This window comes from Schistocerca nitens, chromosome 10 (genome assembly GCF_023898315.1).
Source record: "Schistocerca nitens isolate TAMUIC-IGC-003100 chromosome 10, iqSchNite1.1, whole genome shotgun sequence".
In the NCBI taxonomy this organism is placed as follows: Eukaryota; Metazoa; Arthropoda; class Insecta; order Orthoptera; family Acrididae; genus Schistocerca; species Schistocerca nitens.
In genome coordinates, this window is record NC_064623.1 from 218,515,543 (window position 1) to 218,533,578 (window position 18,036).

Below are 18,036 nucleotides of genomic sequence, written 5' to 3' on the forward strand. Positions count from 1 at the left end.
GGTGATTTTTCGCGATTTTGAAGTTGGTCCCACAGTAAAAGTTGTTCTTATTGATGAGTACTTTAACCCATTAAAAGATTATTTACCGATTTTAGGTAAATAACGCGGTATAAAAGTATGAAATTCACGGCAACACCGGGAAGCGCGGAGAAAGCTAGTTTGAAAAGAATTCAAAACCGAACAAACCCGATGATTGATATTACGTTACATCATTTACGCTAAATATTACTTCACGCTGTCCCTTGCAGGGCAGGCAGAGAGAATCGAGTGCTCAGAATACTTTTGTTACCAACAGTGAAATGAGATTTCCGGCTAAAATAACTTATTCAAAATCCCTATAAACGACTACGTTTTTTATCGTGCCTTTAACAAAACCATTGGATTGTTATTTTTTAAGCACTGAGTATGTTCAAAATTATGCGACAATTCAATTTATCCCTTTGTTTAAAGCTATAACAATATTATGAAATGTGGCACAGCGAACTTACCTAAGAGAAAATGAAATGCTCGAGGTTATCAACGTCTTCCCCAACAGAAGGTTCAACACCGGAGGCAGAGGTAGTAGCGGATAAAGTACGACTAGATGCTTCCAGAATATGTTCAGTGGCGTTACATGTAGTTAACAGTTCCAATGAGGTCACATGAAATTGAATGAAACCGCAAACAGCTGTTACCCGGCCGGAGTGGCCGAGCGGTTCTAGTCGCTACAGTCTGGAACCGCACGACCACTACGGTCGCGGGTTCTAATCCTGCCTCGGGCATGGATGTGTGTGATGTCCTTAGGTTAGTTAGGTTTAAGTAGTTCTAACTTCTAGGGGACTGATGACGTCAGAAGTTAAGTCCCATAGTGCTCAGAGCCATTTGAACCAAACAGCTGTTAACTGATTGTGTATTAACACGATCGGTTTCGCTGCGTTAAAGCAATATCTTCAGGTGTAAGTGGTGTCACATAAATTAGCACATGGAGACGCTCCAACGTTCGCAGTCAGAAATCCAACCCCATGAAGAGGGGAAGTGCTCAACGAACAAAAATCGGCGAAACATTAGGGTGAATAGTGCAGGGGATGCGACAACTGTAGTCAGACGTCGTAAGGATTCTCTGACTACGAACGCTGGGAGCATTTATGTTACACCCTTACACCCGAATACGCTGCTTTAACGCAGCGAAACCGGTCGGGTCAATAAACGATCAGTTAACAGCTGTCTGCGGTTTCATTCAGTTTCAATTCACCGTGAATTTCACTGGCTGTGGGTGCCCATCTTACATAGTTGTAAGTTTCTACCTGCGTCGGCACATCTGTTGGCAGTTCACTATTGTGGCAACATTGTTTCTTCCTCCCGATTCCTGCTCGAATCGACAATTGTGAAATCACCATTTAGAATTTCATTTTATTTCTCGTTTTGGTTTTAATAATGTCCATCTGCCTAGAAAGTCTTTGCACTTCCGCATTCGACCATGGTAACGGTGGTCGAGACAGCGCAGAAGTTATTAATTCGTGAGATGGGTTGACATTAGTTGCAGCTCTGTGTTGCAGCACTTCACAGCAGAAATTAACAGCGTCTGTTTCGGACCATTTGACAAGAACTGAACTTTGTCATTGAAAATCAGATTTTGTTATTGTGCCAGGATCAATATTAGCCTACACGATTCAAGGAGAGGAATCAGTGACTTTTTAACGACACTGAATTATAAATTGGTACACAAACTGGATGCATCTCAGATGTAGGACACGTTCTTGTTCCGGGCATAACTAAGAGTTTCTCAATTCATTAATATTATTTTCGAACTAATATCCTAGTATGTTTTGGGATCCAAGCGGTTTTCAAAGACTAAATTTAATTTTCTTTGCATAGGGTACGTGGGGGAGTTAGACGCGCAGTCTGAGGCGCCTTGTCAACCGTCCGCGCCCGCGCGGCTACCCCCGTCGGAGTCCTCCCTCGGGCACGGGTGTGAGAGTCGTCCTTAGCGTAACTTACACTGCTCGCCATTAAAATTGCTACACCAAGAATAAATGCAGATGATAAACGGGCTTTCATTGCACAAATATATTATACTAGTACTGCATGTGATTACATTTTCACGCAATTTGGGTGCTTAGATCCTGAGAAATCAGTGCCCAGAACAACCACCTCTGGCCGTAATAACGGCCTTGATACGCCTGGGCATTGAGTCAAACAGAGCTTGGATGGCGTGTACAGGTACAGCTGCCCATGCAGCTTCAACACGATACCACAGTTCATCAAGAGTAGTGACTGGCGTATTGTGACGAGCCAGTTGCTCGGCCACGATTGACCAGACGTTTTCAGTTGGTGAGAGATCTGGAGAATGTGCTGGCCAGGGCAGCAGTCGAACATTTTCTGTATCCAGAAAGGCCCGTACAGGAACTGCAACATGCGGTCGTGCATTATCCTGCTGAAATGTAGGGTTTCGCAGGGATCGAATGAAGGGTAGAGCCACGGGTCGTAACACATCTGAAATGTAACGTCCACTGTTCAAAGAGCCGTCAATGCGAACAAGAGGTGACCGAGACGTGTAACCAATGGCACCCCATACCATCACGCCAGGTGATACCCCAGCATGGCGATGGCTAATACACGCTTCCAATGTGCGTTTACCGTGATGTCGCCAAACACGGATGCGACCATCACGAGGCCGGCCGAAGTGGCCGTGCGGTTAAAGGCGCTGCAGTCTGGAACCGCAAGACCGCTACGGTCGCAGGTTCGAATCCTGCCTCGGGCATGGATGTTTGTGATGTCCTTAGGTTAGTTAGGTTTAACTAGTTCTAAGTTCTAGGGGACTAATGACCTCAGCAGTTGAGTCCCATAGTGCTCAGAGCCATTTGAACCATTTTTGACCATCACGATGCTGTAAATAGAACCTGGATTCATCCGAAAAAATGACGCTTTGCCATTCGTGCACCCAGGTTCGTTGTTGACTACACCATCGCAGGCGCTCCTGTTTGTGATGCAGCGTCAAGAGCAACCGCAGCCACGGTCTCCGAGCTGATAGTCCATGCTGCTGCAAACGTCGTCGAACTGTTCGTGCAGATGGTTGTTGTCTTGCAAACGTCCCCGTCTGTTGACTCAGGGATCGAGACGTGGCTGCACGATCCGTTACAGCCGTGCGGATAAGATGCCTGTCATCTCGACTGCTAGTGATACGAGGCCGTTGGGATCCAGCGCGGCGTTCCGTATTAACCTCCTGAACCCACCGATTCCATATTCTGCTAACAGTCATTGGATCTCGACCAACGCGGGCAGCAATGTCGCGATACGATAAACCGCAATCGCGATAGGGTACAATCCGACCTTTATCAAAGTCGGAAACGTGATGGTACGCATTTCTCCTCCTTACATGAGGCATCACAACAACGTTTCACCAGGCAACGCCGGTCAACTGCTGTTTGTGTCAGCACGTGTCAGCACGTTGTACGTCTCGCCGTCGGCACCAACCTTGTGTGAATGCTCTGAAAAGCTAATCATTTGCATATCACAGCATCGTCTTGCTGTCGGTTAAATTTCGCATCTGTAGCACGTCATCTTCGTGGTGTAGCAATTTTAATCGCCAGTAGTGTAGTTTAAGTATGGGTAAGCTTACGGACCGATGACCTCAGTAGTTTGGTCTCATTAGACCTTACCACAAACTTCCAAAAAATTTAACAGCTTACACGAATCCTCTGTATTTGGTTCAAAATGTTGTTAACTAGATGCAAATTTGAAAGAATCGTCTTGGAAAATATTTAAATAAGCCTAGCTGGATTTATCAGAAAACACTGAATAAAGCACTTTTGCAGTGTAACAGTTGTCTTTGAATCCCTTTATTTCGGTGAGCGTACTAAGCTGTAACTGCTGGTCCGTAGTTTTTGTTAGCGCAGGTTCTGTGGACAACTTCGCGTATTACATGCGCGTGGAATTTTAAGAGGTTGTGCTCCTTTGACAGTCTGATAAATATTACTATTCAACTGTGGGGCTAGTTGAAGAATGCAAAAACCAATTATATGTTTCCCTAATTAAGAAGTCCAGATTTCCTGGATCGTCTCACTTGCAGCAGAAGTAGCATGTTGAACTGAATGGCTTACACATTTTATAACAATCAAATCCAGAATTACATTTTTCAAAATTTGATTGACACCATTGTGAACACCTACCATTACGTTCGTATTGTCTGTGCCTATACCCTGGAGGTTGTTTAGATCTAACTTTAATTCTTGAGGCGTGCATTATAATGTTCGACATCGGCTAATTTTAAAAACGTGTAAATGATTGCATTGGTAGCAGCATTGTAATATATTATTGTTATTCCTAAAAATTTGGTCACACTAATGTCTGTTGATTCATTAATTATAATGATATACATGCTGTCACCGATGTCTTGCAGCACATTTTCCACAAAATACCGCATTATTACATGTTTTATAGCTGCACTACATTTTGCTCAACGTAATTTAAGTTTTCTGGCAATATTACTGTCTGTGAATTTACTCTTGCACAAATCAGTTACGTGATGACATGACATGATCGGACAATGGGTGGAAACAAATAATGCAAGGGAACCCTCAGCTTGAGTCACTTCTGAATACTCTATCAAGGTTTTGGAAGATATTTTTGTTTGTTGTCAAAGGTGCTGCCGCTGTCTTGTACATTTTTTACGCCACTGTAAGCTTATTATTGCGGCAGAACCCACTAACAAAATATTACCTCAAAATTTACAATATGCTCTTGTGTCATCACCTAGAATTCTTTCTAGACAGTCTGTAAATTTACTGTCGCGTAGCGATTCTGCACGAAATTTCTGGGTGTACTGTCCCTTTACATACGTTTAGCACCAAAACAACAACAAGTGACTTAAGAAACACCACATTACCACCGGCACTACAGATAAGCACCGTGAATGCAACTGCAGATTTATTAATACTAGAGCGCATAACAAAGCGGGTGCGTAACAATACGGGCACAAAACAACACGGAAACAGAGACAAAATACCGTGTATTATAAATGTTTATGTGATATAAATTTAAGAGCTACTAGACGTTAGCAAATGAAATAGTGCTCTTTGCTGTATGTAATATGGATATGTGGCTTTAAAAAATAATTTTACCATAAACCACTCCAATCTTTTTAAAATCCACCATGATTCACACTAGCCAGTATATGCAAGATCTGCACATTAGACATGTACTCAAAACCACCAAATTTAGAGGCAAAAATCACTAACTTCGCAATACTGATCGAGTCCGCACCACACCGACAGAAAGACCAACGAACTCAACCCAATAAAAAGTCACAAACTCGACTAATCGTGATTCTTGAAGTTTTCCCGGCGGACATAATGTTCCATCATCTTTCGGGCGTGCACTCGGGACAGCGACAATTCTTCTTGCGATATTTCGGCTAGAAACCTCCCAGCCATCTTCAAGGCGAGTCAGAGACTGAGTTCATAGCGTTTGCGCGTGCCTATTTATACGTAGAGATGGCTGGGAGGTTTCTAGCCGAAATATCGCAAGAAGAATTGTCGCTGCAAAAAAAAAAAAAAAAAAAAAAAAAAAAAAAAAAAAAAAAAAAACCTTTGTCTCTTTGTCTACGTTTCATTGTCATTTTTTTAAATCGGACACATACAAACAAAAGCACGCCTTGATTACAATTAAAAACCACTTGAACAGCGCTTTCTATTGTGTCTGATTCGACAAACCAAACAACAACGCGGTATGCGTAAAGTAGCGGCGCAGCGCGCGCACTGGCAAACTGCACATTCGCGTCGAGCGGGCGTGTGGCGGCAGTGTTGTGTGTATGTAGCTGCGTTCCGAATGGGTGGCGCGCGATTTAAAAACTAGTCACATAAGCACCTTCTTAGAGAAATGTAAAATTTGAAAACATACTACACCTACTTCTCAAGAATTTCATCTCACTTTCGGCCAGCTGTGGGCCACGAAGATTTTTCTCTCTTCCCTGACTGTGTTTTCCTCTTTTGCCAGTAGATTTTCATTTTGTCTGACTGTGCTTTTCTTTGTTTTGACCATTTGCAGGCAGGACGTGGAACTGGCGTAGGAAGCGAAATAAGGTTTTTAGTAATTCTGACTTTTTCTCTGAAAACTTCTCGATCCTGAATGTCATCAAATGAAATTTCAGCTTCCTGTAAATCCTTTTTAACTTGGCTTGCCCATTTTGAATACATTTTGTTTTTGAAATTGATGAATGCATGCGATGAGTAAGTCTTTGTGGGTTCATTCTTACCAGATGACCAAAAAACATCATTCTCTGCTTCGTCATGCTGGTAACAATGTTTTCTGTATGTTCGTATAATTCACAGTTGTGTCTTCGGCGGAATTCTCCGTTTTCTTTGATAGGGCCAAGGATTTTCCTCAAAAAAATTTCCGGTATTTCATTTCAAGTTTTCATAGTGGTCCTTTCTTCGTCATGTTCAAACATTCTGATTTGGGCTACATCCTTGCTCCATATCAGCCTTCTGACACTCTTCCGAAATGCTTCTGCTTTTCTCGCCAGCTCGTTTATTTCTCTGTCATTTTTTCCATCTTCCTGTATCAAGACTTCCTAGGTACTTCAAACTCCCCACTCTCCTCAATCGTTCCATACCAGTTGTTGTTCCAGTTGTTCCTCTCTCCTTCTTTCTTCTTGTGATAATTGTCTCACTCTTACTTACACTACATTTCATCCCATATTGGAAATTTCATCCCATATTGGTGTACTGTTCGTTCCCATACATTCAACTGCTGTTCCTTCTCCTTATTCCCCCAAACCATCAGTGACAAAGATAGACGGGTTAAGAAATGGGAGGATCAGAGAGTTAATGAAGGTGGAACCATTACAGGAGGAGATAGAGAAATCAAGGCTGAGATGGTACAGACTCATTAAGAGAATGGAGGAGAAGAGGATACCCAGGAGAATACACGAGATAAAACTGGAAGGAAAGAGACCAAGAGGAAGACGGAGAGACAGAAGGCTGAAAGGAGTAGAGGAATGCATCCAGAAGAAAGGAGAAGGCTAGGACCAAGGTGAAGACGGACAGATGGTGGCAAGACAGAAGACGATGGAGAGGCCTATGTTCCATACAGACCTGGCCAGAGGCTGGAAAACTATCCAAGATGATGATGATGACTACACCTACTCAAAATGGATTATTTAACAAGTGATGAAAATTGCACTGTAGGTAGTATAGTACTAAGACAGTAGAACAATATCAAGTTTAATTTGAGAAGATTTGTCATGGGTGGACCCAGATGCTTTTTGGATTTGGGGGGGGGGGGGGGGGAGGCCTTGAGCCTCTTAGCCGCCCCCCCCCCTTCCCCCTGAATCTGCTAGTGTTGACACCGATTGATATATAAGGTTACCTGAAAGATCTTTTGCATGTGCCTCCTTTGCTGAAAACAATTCCAGAACACCAAATGTGCATTTCTGCTGCCTTCTTATGGTGACTCCACACTGGCTTCGGAATAGATTATGTGAAATGTATTACTGCTTAGATGTTGCCCATGTTACAAATGGGTGTCATATAGAACACTTATAAAGTACTATATGTAAAAGAAAATTAAATTTTCTTTAACATTCTGTGTAATTCTTGCTGGTGTACGACTGTGTGTTAAATAGTTATAATCATTTGTAAACATTACATTCATTTTGAATTGGCCTGTACTTCTCGTATTTGTAACTGAAAACTATGTTTTAGAAAAATTGGGTAAGCTGTTACTTTTTGAAACATCAGTTTTTAAAAATACTGATTGCTTTCTTGGACACTGTCATTTCCTCCTCATTTCAACTTGTGGACAGATGATACAGTTTCTTCCTTATGCCCTATTTCTATCTGAAAATCAAAATTTTACCAGTTTAAATTGTTTCTCACAGCTCTGTTAAATTTATGAGAATAGTGTAGCATTCTAAATCGAGTTCCTCACTCAAAATGGGGAACTTACCTTCACATTTTTAGCCCTTCTGAAAGAGTAGCTGACAAACCACAGATGTAGTTTTGTCAGATCATTAATCATCAGAGTATTGTGTGGGCGAAAAATCCTTTGAGTAAATGTGACATGTTATCTCAAACGTCATTGCAGAATGCTTCAAGGAAAGAAGGAAATAAACTTCACTCTGCACACAGACTGCTAAGGGGAAAGAACTGATGGAGAGCAAGTAAGATGTGCCTACAGCAGCATTTTCCTATTATTTTTATGCTCTTGCAATCGATTATAAACTCTCCTATCTCAGAAGGAGTGATAGGAGGCATGTTTAATAGACCAGGAACACCTTTACATCCATAGTAGTAAAAATAATCCAAAATCAAGTGGATAAAATGTAATGAAACACAGCATATGCCAATGGCTCCTGCTGCAGCAGCCTATTATTGGATTACAAAGACTGACAACAAATGAAAGAAGAGTGCTGATGGCCAAAAGTGTATTGATTCAATTGACTGTCAAGAAAGAGGCTGACTGAAGAAAAGTGCACACCGTTGTTATTTGTAACCACAAGGTAAGGCCACTGATTGAAATATTGCTGGGCAGATGCATTTCTCTAAGAATGCTGTAAATATCAGACAATGGAAAATCCAGGATGGAATGTAACAATATTATGACACACACACACACACACACACACACACACACACACACACACACACACACACACACCCGCGCGTGCGCGACTTGTTTGCGTGTCTATTGTTGGGCCAAAGTGTTTTAAGTGTGAAAATCTTTTTGTTGTGCCTATCTGCGTCTCAGCATCTCCACTATTTGGTGAATGCTGTAAATACATATAAATAGGTAAATCATAATACTGTATGATTCCTGGTTAAACTATTACAAGACAGCACACAGTATACAGATTGTTCAGAATATTTGCTGCATTCTATTCAGAACTGTACTTTGAAAGCCATCACGTGATGTATCAGTGTCATCTGTCAGTGCCATGAACTGTGTCAACAATTCACATCCAGACACATGTTCATAGGACTTTTCTCCTCCATTTCCAGTCCAGAATCTGCCCCTGCAGTTTCTCGGTTTTATTAATGTTCATGATGTACAAAATTCTAATTAAAATGTGAGCTTGATTTTGGCGTTGCTGCAACTAAGGTTAGATCAGCTTGGATACTGTCAGTGGTCTAGTACAAAGCATATGTAAACATTTTAAAAGTGAATGTTAATAAACAGAGTGATGTGCTTGCTGCCAAGTCTCACAGTACGAATCACCACATTCTCTGTACTCTCTAGTATGACACTGGTCCTACTCGCACATTCGTTCTCGTACTTCATGAACACCTGTCACTTGGGGGAGGGGGGGGGGATGTGGAGTGTCTTCAGTCTTAACTGCTTTCTGGCTTACAGTGTGAACCTTACAATACCATATAATGAGATTAATAGAAGGTGGGCTGGCATGGGACATAAATGCCACAATACATTCTTAATTTCCAGATAATGCAAACTGGGCATACTTTAGCAGCATTCAAAGCATTGTTCTTGTATAATGAAATCACTGATAATCACAGTGTAAGAATCCAATGACATCTAGTAGAAACCAACAGGTGAAAGGCACATCACAGCACAAGTGACATGCTGGTGTGGTCAATCTGTAAGCCAACGGGCCGATGGGCTGGCCTTGTAGCCTGGCATACGTGGTGTGGCGGGCTGCACTCAGCTCACTGACTAAACGGGATAGTTCGTGGCCAGCACATCTGACACGGGCTGGGCAGGTTAAAACTTGTGCTGCCCAAAATTCTACGTGAGGAAAACTGATGGTATTTGGCTCAATTGCCCTCCAGGTTACACGACCATCATCTGCTGAACACGTCTAGGCCACAATTGAGCACAGTGTGTAGGCCTCAAATTCAGCTCTGAGCTGTCGGTGGTGGTTGCGGATCAGAGTCAGTCCTGAACATTTTTGGTGTCTTGTGGAGTGCATGCCACATTGCATCAACACTGTCATAAAAATGAATGGTGTGTACATGTTACTAGGTTCTTGTCTCAAATAAACTGAAGCCTGTGGCAACAGGAAGGGCTTCTGACAGCCCCTTATATTAACCATGCCAAATCTGTTAATAACAATGTAGGCCAAGGGCACAAGAAAAACAAGACAAAGAAAGAACTGAACCATTGCCAAAGTCCAATTGCTCATGTGTGTATACAACTGGGGATATGACAGGGAATATTCCTATTCTGTTAAACAGACAGGAGAAATTAAAACTGTTTCATCAGCCCAGATTCAAATCCCAAAACCTGCTTTTCATGTGATGTATTCTATTACTGAAATGTGTGGGCACATGCATGTTACACGCCTCTGAGCTCTCCTCATTCCTCTATCCCCACAGAGGCTGTGCCTTGAAGCTATGTGATTGCCACCTCTGAGACAATAGATACTGTGCAGAGTTCTGACTTAACCACAGCATAAGGACTGCACAGATGTTGAACTGTTTTCTACTCCTCGTGGAGAAATGAAGTATGCCCCACTGGAGTTTGAATGATGCCCCATTGGAGTTTGAATGAATGGTGGAAAGCCAGTGAGAAATTGGAATGAGGCATGTTAATGTGGCTAATACGACAAGGTTGACGCTCTAGTTTGATGTACACTTTTAACTCAAAATTACTGTTTAATCATTTGTGTTATCTAGTGCTTGCTTGTCTTAGCAAATGAAATTTAAAAAATAATTTCATCACAAATGTCATTTATTAGATTCTGCAGTGTTATTGGAACATTTGATAAATTATATGTAACAGAAAATTGGAAAATTACAAGAAGACAAAATAATTGTCCAACACTTAATTTCAAGAGGAGAAAGGTACCATCCATTTACTGCTTGAGTTACACATCTGACAAAGCACACCTCTTAACAACACAATGAAGAGCAATAAGTACAGCAATAACTGCAATACAGTGATTCCTACATAAATTTATGCTTATATTCTGTTATTTACACATAGGTGAAAAATGGATTTGTAAATGTAATTCAAAGATTCACTCAATGTAAAGAACGATGTACACAAAACTACATATCCTACGTCTAGCATGCCATACATCAAACATTTCTGAGGAGTAAACTAAAACAAGAAGGTTAAGTAGAGAGCACACATCGATACAAAGGCTGACATCTCTTTCTTTTTGGCAGGGAACAGACTGCATCAGCCAGGAGACCAAATCAACATCACCAGAAGAGGTTCTAGCTGCTATCACCACGTGTTCAACAAATGGCACTGCTGTAACTCCGTCATTAATGAGACATTGTGTGGCGTTACAGTCAAAAGAGGTCATTGGCAAACTGGATGCTGCTAACAAACAGTGGATGTTACTAAGACATGAAGGTTCTCACTAGCAAAATCAGTCATCATTTTTGGAGTTCCATGCTCAAGTTGGTAGGCTCTTTGGGTTGTCTGAAGTATAGAGTTCCTAAATTCATTACTTCTCCAACATCCTGGTTTTATATCTGTCCCTTCCCACCTTCACCCACACACATGTGTAAATGTAATTTAGGTATCATAGTAAGTTCATTATGTGTCATGATCCCTAAAACATTTAATCTCAAATATTCAGGTAGATTATGTAAAGCAGCGAGGATAAAATATTATACAGTTGTGCTGGAATTTGTACTTGTGGTACTTCATGGCTCTGGATGCAACCACTTTGACTGCAGCAGGATTTCCAGCCATTCAGCCAACCACTGGACCTCAGTTTAGCATTATTTAACCATCAAATCACTTCACCTTATCTTCTAAACTTTCCACTCCTCTCACACAATTTGTTACCATCGATATTTCACCTGATATGCCAGTCTCTCATTTCTTCCAGGAGTGCGGGTACTGCAATGAGATCGTCTATCGAAGTTTGGAAACAAGGACATACTTACTGGCAGTAGTGAAACTGTGTTATCAATGGTGTCCAGCCAGCCCAGTTGATAAAAACATTGCACATGAAAGGCAAGTTTCCAGGTTCCAGTACCACTCCAACACACAGTTTTAATCTGCCAGGAAGTTTCAACTCAGTGTGTACGACACGTCTATGATCTTTCTTCTGTTGATCTCAAAATTTCAAATGCTTGTGTGTTACCATCTGCACTGACAAATGTGGAGGATTACCAAAAACCAAAACACAAACTGGCCAGTGTAACATACCAACAGTCATAATATCATATACAGATTGATCTAACAGTGACTCAACACCATCTGTCTCTGTCTCTATTGATCCAGTTATCAATGCACCACTAGACCTAATTTTTTTCATTTCCCTGCACCAACACCAGTGTTAAGCTATAAGAACAGATCACTTTTTACACGTGAAGGGGAAAAGAGGAAATGTTTAAGAGTTGCATACAAACAATACTCAAGAAAATAATTAATGCATCCACTTACCTGGTGCCAAAACATGCCGATGGGGGCATTTAGTGCTTCCATATGCAATTAAAAGTGGACTCCATCCTCAACCTTTTTGAAAATGTTATCAGGGTGGATAGGGAATACAGGAAATAGGTGAAAGAGATGATAATCAGTTCTGGATGATGACAGCTAAAATGTTCAAGAAAGAACTTTGAATTATCAGCTCTTTTCCAGTAAAATATCACAAGTACTCAGGAGTAAACATGCTAAAATTATCATCCTGTCACTCTCATTTACATTTTGCATGTTTTTCTCCAAAAGTCACATGAGGATGATTGCTCAGTGATTCAATATCTGCCTTCATAGCTTCAAACATCCAGTACCTCTCTAACCTCTGTTCCGTACTGTGCAGTAGCTCTCTAACGAACATCCCAACCTCCACAGCAGCTAGTTTGTTTCTGTAGTCCTTTTCCTCAGCAAGTATATAAACATTTGTTTTATAAATTCAAACATGTTTTCCTCTCAGGGAAAAATGGTTTAGCTACAGCCCAGGAAATGTTTGCAGAATTAAGTTCAGATTGAGCTATTTTGGAAACTTCCGGAGAAACTAAAATTGGCTATCGAGCTAGTACTCAAATACAGATCCTTCCCTTCACAGCCAGTCCTCGTATCCACTGAGATATCCAGGTTCAACTCACAAATTCCATCTGGCAGTGCAGACTTTCCAAAGCCCTGTAAACCTCTTCTACTAACATAACTGGTGTGCATTTAATTTGTCACTGATTTTATTTTAAAAACCATGTCCCCAATCTGCTACTGCTAACCACTGTAAATTGTAGACATTCCATCTAGTTTGCTTTATGTAGGCATTTTACAATGCATCTCCATTGTATTACTGACCTACTGCAAGTGACGCAGTGGGTACTTTCAAAGTCCATGTTTAGTAACCTGTTCATTAGAGTTTCCTTTTGCCACATATTTGTCAATCTTTAGGCACTTCCTTCAGGTTTTGGTTTGTAATTCAGATTAAATGACGCCTTTAATACCAATTCACCAACTTACAATCAAACCATAACCTCTGAACCCCTAGGCCTCAAGCTGTGCTACAGTTCAATATTCCACCACAAGCAAGATTTCTTATTTCACATTCATTGACTTTGTCAACTCTCAGTCAGATTGCCACCTTTCATCCTAATGTACAGCTCAGGCTACACTATAGATCAGCTTGTCACCACAATCTACATACCAAAAAATAATACAGATACAAGAAATATTTCTAACTTTTTAGTCTCTATTCTATTCCTGTTTGAGTAAGTAAGATTTCATAAGCAATGACATCCTTATATCACATGGTGAAGCCAACATGCAGTACTGGTAGGTTCAGTTGACCATACAGTTCCATATCCACTTTTTTGTTATCAGAGTTAATGATTCCATGAGACAAATATTAAAATGGCATGTTCTATGTCTCACAAATCATAATGAGCATATTTTATAGAAGAGATGGTGATGTGTAACAAGAAAGTTTCCAACTTAAATGCCTGGTTACCTTGCTATAGTCTGTGACTATTCCAAATGCATTGATATATTGTGTGAATGCATTGTTATATAATGTGAATGGGTAACGTATTTAAGCTTCTAAACTTTCAGTGTACTGCCTGCTTTTGCATACTTTACTCTTTTTTTATCTTGTATGTATGCTGTTCCAATTAGTACAGTTTTCCAAAACACTGCCTACACCTTCAAGTTAAAACAGATACAAGCAAGTTACCAATCTGCCGTAGCAGTGATGGTGAAGATCGTAGAATTGTAATCACAGCTGCTGCTATGGTTGTGACTGTAGCTTGTCTCTATGATCTGTATTTAATACTAAAACAGTGCTAAGCTGACTACCTGTACACCAAAGCAACTGCCTCAGATTTTTGCTAGGTTACAGACAAGTAGAATGCACTGAAAAATTTCATGATTTTCACTATTTTACCACCATTTTCCCCCTTTTCATGACATTTATTTATATTCTGATGTACTGTTGTACTATTGTCAAGTATTACATGTTTTGTTTAGCAGTAGTATTTATTGTGTGAGGAACAAGTTGAGTGTGGAGAGATACGGGGAGAGAGAGAGAGAGAGAGAGAGAGAGAGAGAGAGAGAGAATGTGTGTGTGTGTGTGTGTGTGTACATGTTTCAGAATATTTCATAATAAATTCAACTTTGCTGTACTGTACTTGTAATTTAATAATTTAATGTTTGATTTGAGCTCAATAAATTATTTCACATTACTGTTTCTCATTTTTCGTAACATGGTTTATTTTTTTGGTTAATTTTCTCCTCTCATAAGAGTGTGTGGGGGCAGGGAAAATTGTAAAACTGCAATGAAAACGTCATTCAGGATATGGAAATTTGCATGTGTACTGCAAGCTTATTTTACAATATGTCCACAAACTGCTGCCTCATCAATGTGTTGTGTATTGCTGAAGACACTTTATTGTAATCTGCATTCTCCCACATCTGCATAAATTATGTTTTGGCTTTTTGCAAGATATAGCAACAGTGGCTTGTAAAAGAATATTATCACAAATAATAACAATAGTATTTCATTTTTATATTACCATTCACACATATATGACAAATTATAGTCTCAGCCATACAGCAGGAACTATTACTTGCAAAATAATGATGTAAAGTGCCATACAATCCAAGGTTTTCATGAATGTGACAGATATGTTTAATTAGAAAATCAAAAACATATATTTTTCTACACCAAACTTTGCTTGTCAGATACAGTTATAGTACTTAAGCTTAAAAAGCAAACAACTTTGTTTTGTTCCACTTATATATGTTTAATACGAACCAATTTTCATTTTATTTGGTCATTACCAGATAATCCAATAAGCTGAAAAGTAGTTTGTAATAAACAAACATTAGTGGAACAAACATGTTTTCTTTGCAACCTTGATATGAAACTATTCCAATAAGAAAAGGCTCTTTTAAAATGGTTATCTTGACGTTGAAATATGTTGCATCAAATAATGTGGCAGAAATACTCTCATGACTGAAGTCATGATTTTATTTGCTACTCTACATTCAGTTGTTGTGCACTGTCTGACAGAAAAACTGAAGCAACCAGAAGACATACCACTCTGTATATATACAAACCATCTGCATATATGTTAATGAGCAGTGTAATAATTTTCTGTGACAGGCAGTACAGCAACAAGACTGCATTGGTGTTGTTTCTGTTTAGAGTTGTTACCGAGCCTGGTGATGTATGTGTAAGCTGTGAACAGAATCAGATGTCGAGTGATAATGTCACGTACTCGAGTGATACGGCGTTACCGGCACCTCAGAGTGTTTGAAAGGGACCTCATTGTGGGTCTCCCTTTTGACACCTGGTCAAATCATGCAAGATGCATATTTGTGGGGCGTTCGGATGTGACAGTGGCCCAATGTTAGACTGCATGTGAATGTGAGGGTAGGCATCTTAATCACTGAAGTTCATATCGACTACACCTGACATCTGAAAAAAGTAATGCACTCCATGTGTCAACCCTCGTGCTATTGGTTGGATACTGGCAGCAGCTGGACAAGAGAATTACTGTCCCATGTATATGCTGCTGTTAAAACAAAAGCACAAATGGCTGCATTTGGAGTGGTGCTTTGACCAAGATGAATGCACTGCTAATGAATGGCACAGCTGGTAGTGACTGAGGAAATTTTGATGGTGCACTGGTACATCACAGACATCCTGTGTCCTCACGTGTTACCTCTCATATGGCACTATCATGGTGCCATTTTCCAATGGGACAATGTTCAACCACACGCTCTATGAAATGTCTGTGTAACATGAGGTACTGTGGCCATATTTGTTCCCATGAGAATATGTGTGAGAATAGCTTGGATGCCAACTCTTATCCCAATGTCAGTACACAGGATATCGAGGACCAGTTACAATAGTTGTGTGCCAGCTTCTCAGAAGAGCATACAACAGCTTCATGACACTCTTTGCAATGGAAACAGAGCATGCATCTAGACAGAGCAGGTGTAACATCAGACACATAAGTAGTCTCATAATGCCACATTCTTTGGAAATATGACTTAATTTTTTAAGTGGTGAAATAACATCACGTACCCTCTCAACTTGCTAACTTCAATTTTATTTCCCCCTTCCCTTCTAGGAGCTTCATTTTTTTAGTCGGGCAGTATATATGACAAATCTGTAAAATATGTATCATATTGTTCTTACAGCAGTTGTCAATGAGACCTATCTGAAAGCTTACACAATTAGAGGCACAAAATTTGATATCTTGAGGCATTATAGGACCTATACACCACCAAAAATCACCTATCCCTTTAGGTAAGCTTCAAAGGTCAAGCCCCAAACACCACAACAGTTAAAAAACTTACCTTTATCGAAAACACTTGTGACAGTTCTGATTTGTAAATGTCTGCAGCTCGTGGTCGTGTGGTAGCGTTCTCGCTTCCCGCGCCCGGGTTCCCGGGTTCGATTCCCGGCGGGGTCAGGGATTTTCTCTGCCTCGTGATGACTGGGTGTTGTGTAATGTCCTTAGGTTAGTTAGGTTTAAGTAGTTCTAAGTTCTAGGGGACTGATGACCATAGATGTTAAGTCCGATAGTGCTCAGAGCCATTTGAACCATTTTCCTGATTTGTAAACATAATAGGTTATATGAACTTGGGACTCATTAAGACAGTAACATTACAAAGGTTCTTGTATCAGAATATTTATTTACAAAAATAAATTGTATTTTCATCATATACAAAACACTCCATAACATTCAAAACATTCTATAACTTTAGATTGTGTGCAGTATCCTTATGGTAGCTTCCTATTCTCTGTAAATGCGAATGTGTTGCTAAGAAGGGACAGAACATGACTTTGGTAACAAACATATGAAATATTACATTATCAAAAATGCGTGGTTATTAGGTAATTATGGAAATTTCTTACTGATATGAAATAAATATGTTACAGCCAAGAAACAAAATGGTACAAAACATGATATCATTAACTGTCACTGGATCTACTTCCTTGAATTTTATTCACAATTACAACAGTACCATTAATTATTTATTGGTTTATATGCCCATTAAACATTTCATATGCAAGATGTTATTCATAATTTATATTTTTACCGTGCAACTGATACCTATTTGAGAACGCATAACTTCTTTCCTGTGATTGAATCATACAATGTGATCAAGTATATGAGAAGCAATTACATCTGTCTACCCTGTACTGTGCCTTCAAGATGACATGGATATAAACCACAGCTGTGTATCAGATAGTCTATGCAAGAAAGAAACTCTTGAAAGAGGCTAGTGATCATTGTGTACATATACAATGAAATAATTGACCAGATAACACTTTGTTTAGCCACATCATCTGATTTTGAATGTCTATCAAAACACACAGTTTCTAGTTGACGTGAATAAATAAAGTGTGATCGATACATTTCTTTTAGTACATAAGTATACCACATTCCAAACTAGGATAATGATATAAGTAAAAATACTTTTCTATCCCTAATTCCTACAAATGTTTGAAACATACACTGTTTCAGTGTTTAACACTAAATCATAACAGACTTAAGCTGCACATTTAAAAGAGAACAACAAATATTTTCTCCACATTGTAAAAAGAGTTTTAGGCCAAGTTTTACAAAAACATCACACATCAGTTATATTCTAACAGATCTTCAAGCAGTAAATAAT

At 39.8% G+C, this 18,036-nt stretch overlaps 1 protein-coding gene across 1 annotated transcript in view; it reads left to right on the forward strand.

Annotated features, from left to right (window-relative positions):
• The window catches only part of LOC126210014 (uncharacterized), a 146,973-nt gene extending 135,803 nt beyond the window's left edge, over nucleotides 1-11,170 (forward strand). The window contains exon 10 of the mRNA XM_049939119.1: nucleotides 11,106-11,170. Coding sequence (XP_049795076.1) covers nucleotides 11,106-11,160 — 55 coding nt within the window. The 3' untranslated portion in view covers nucleotides 11,161-11,170. The remainder of the gene's footprint in view (nucleotides 1-11,105) is intronic.
• Nucleotides 11,171-18,036: the final 6,866 nt, after the last annotated feature.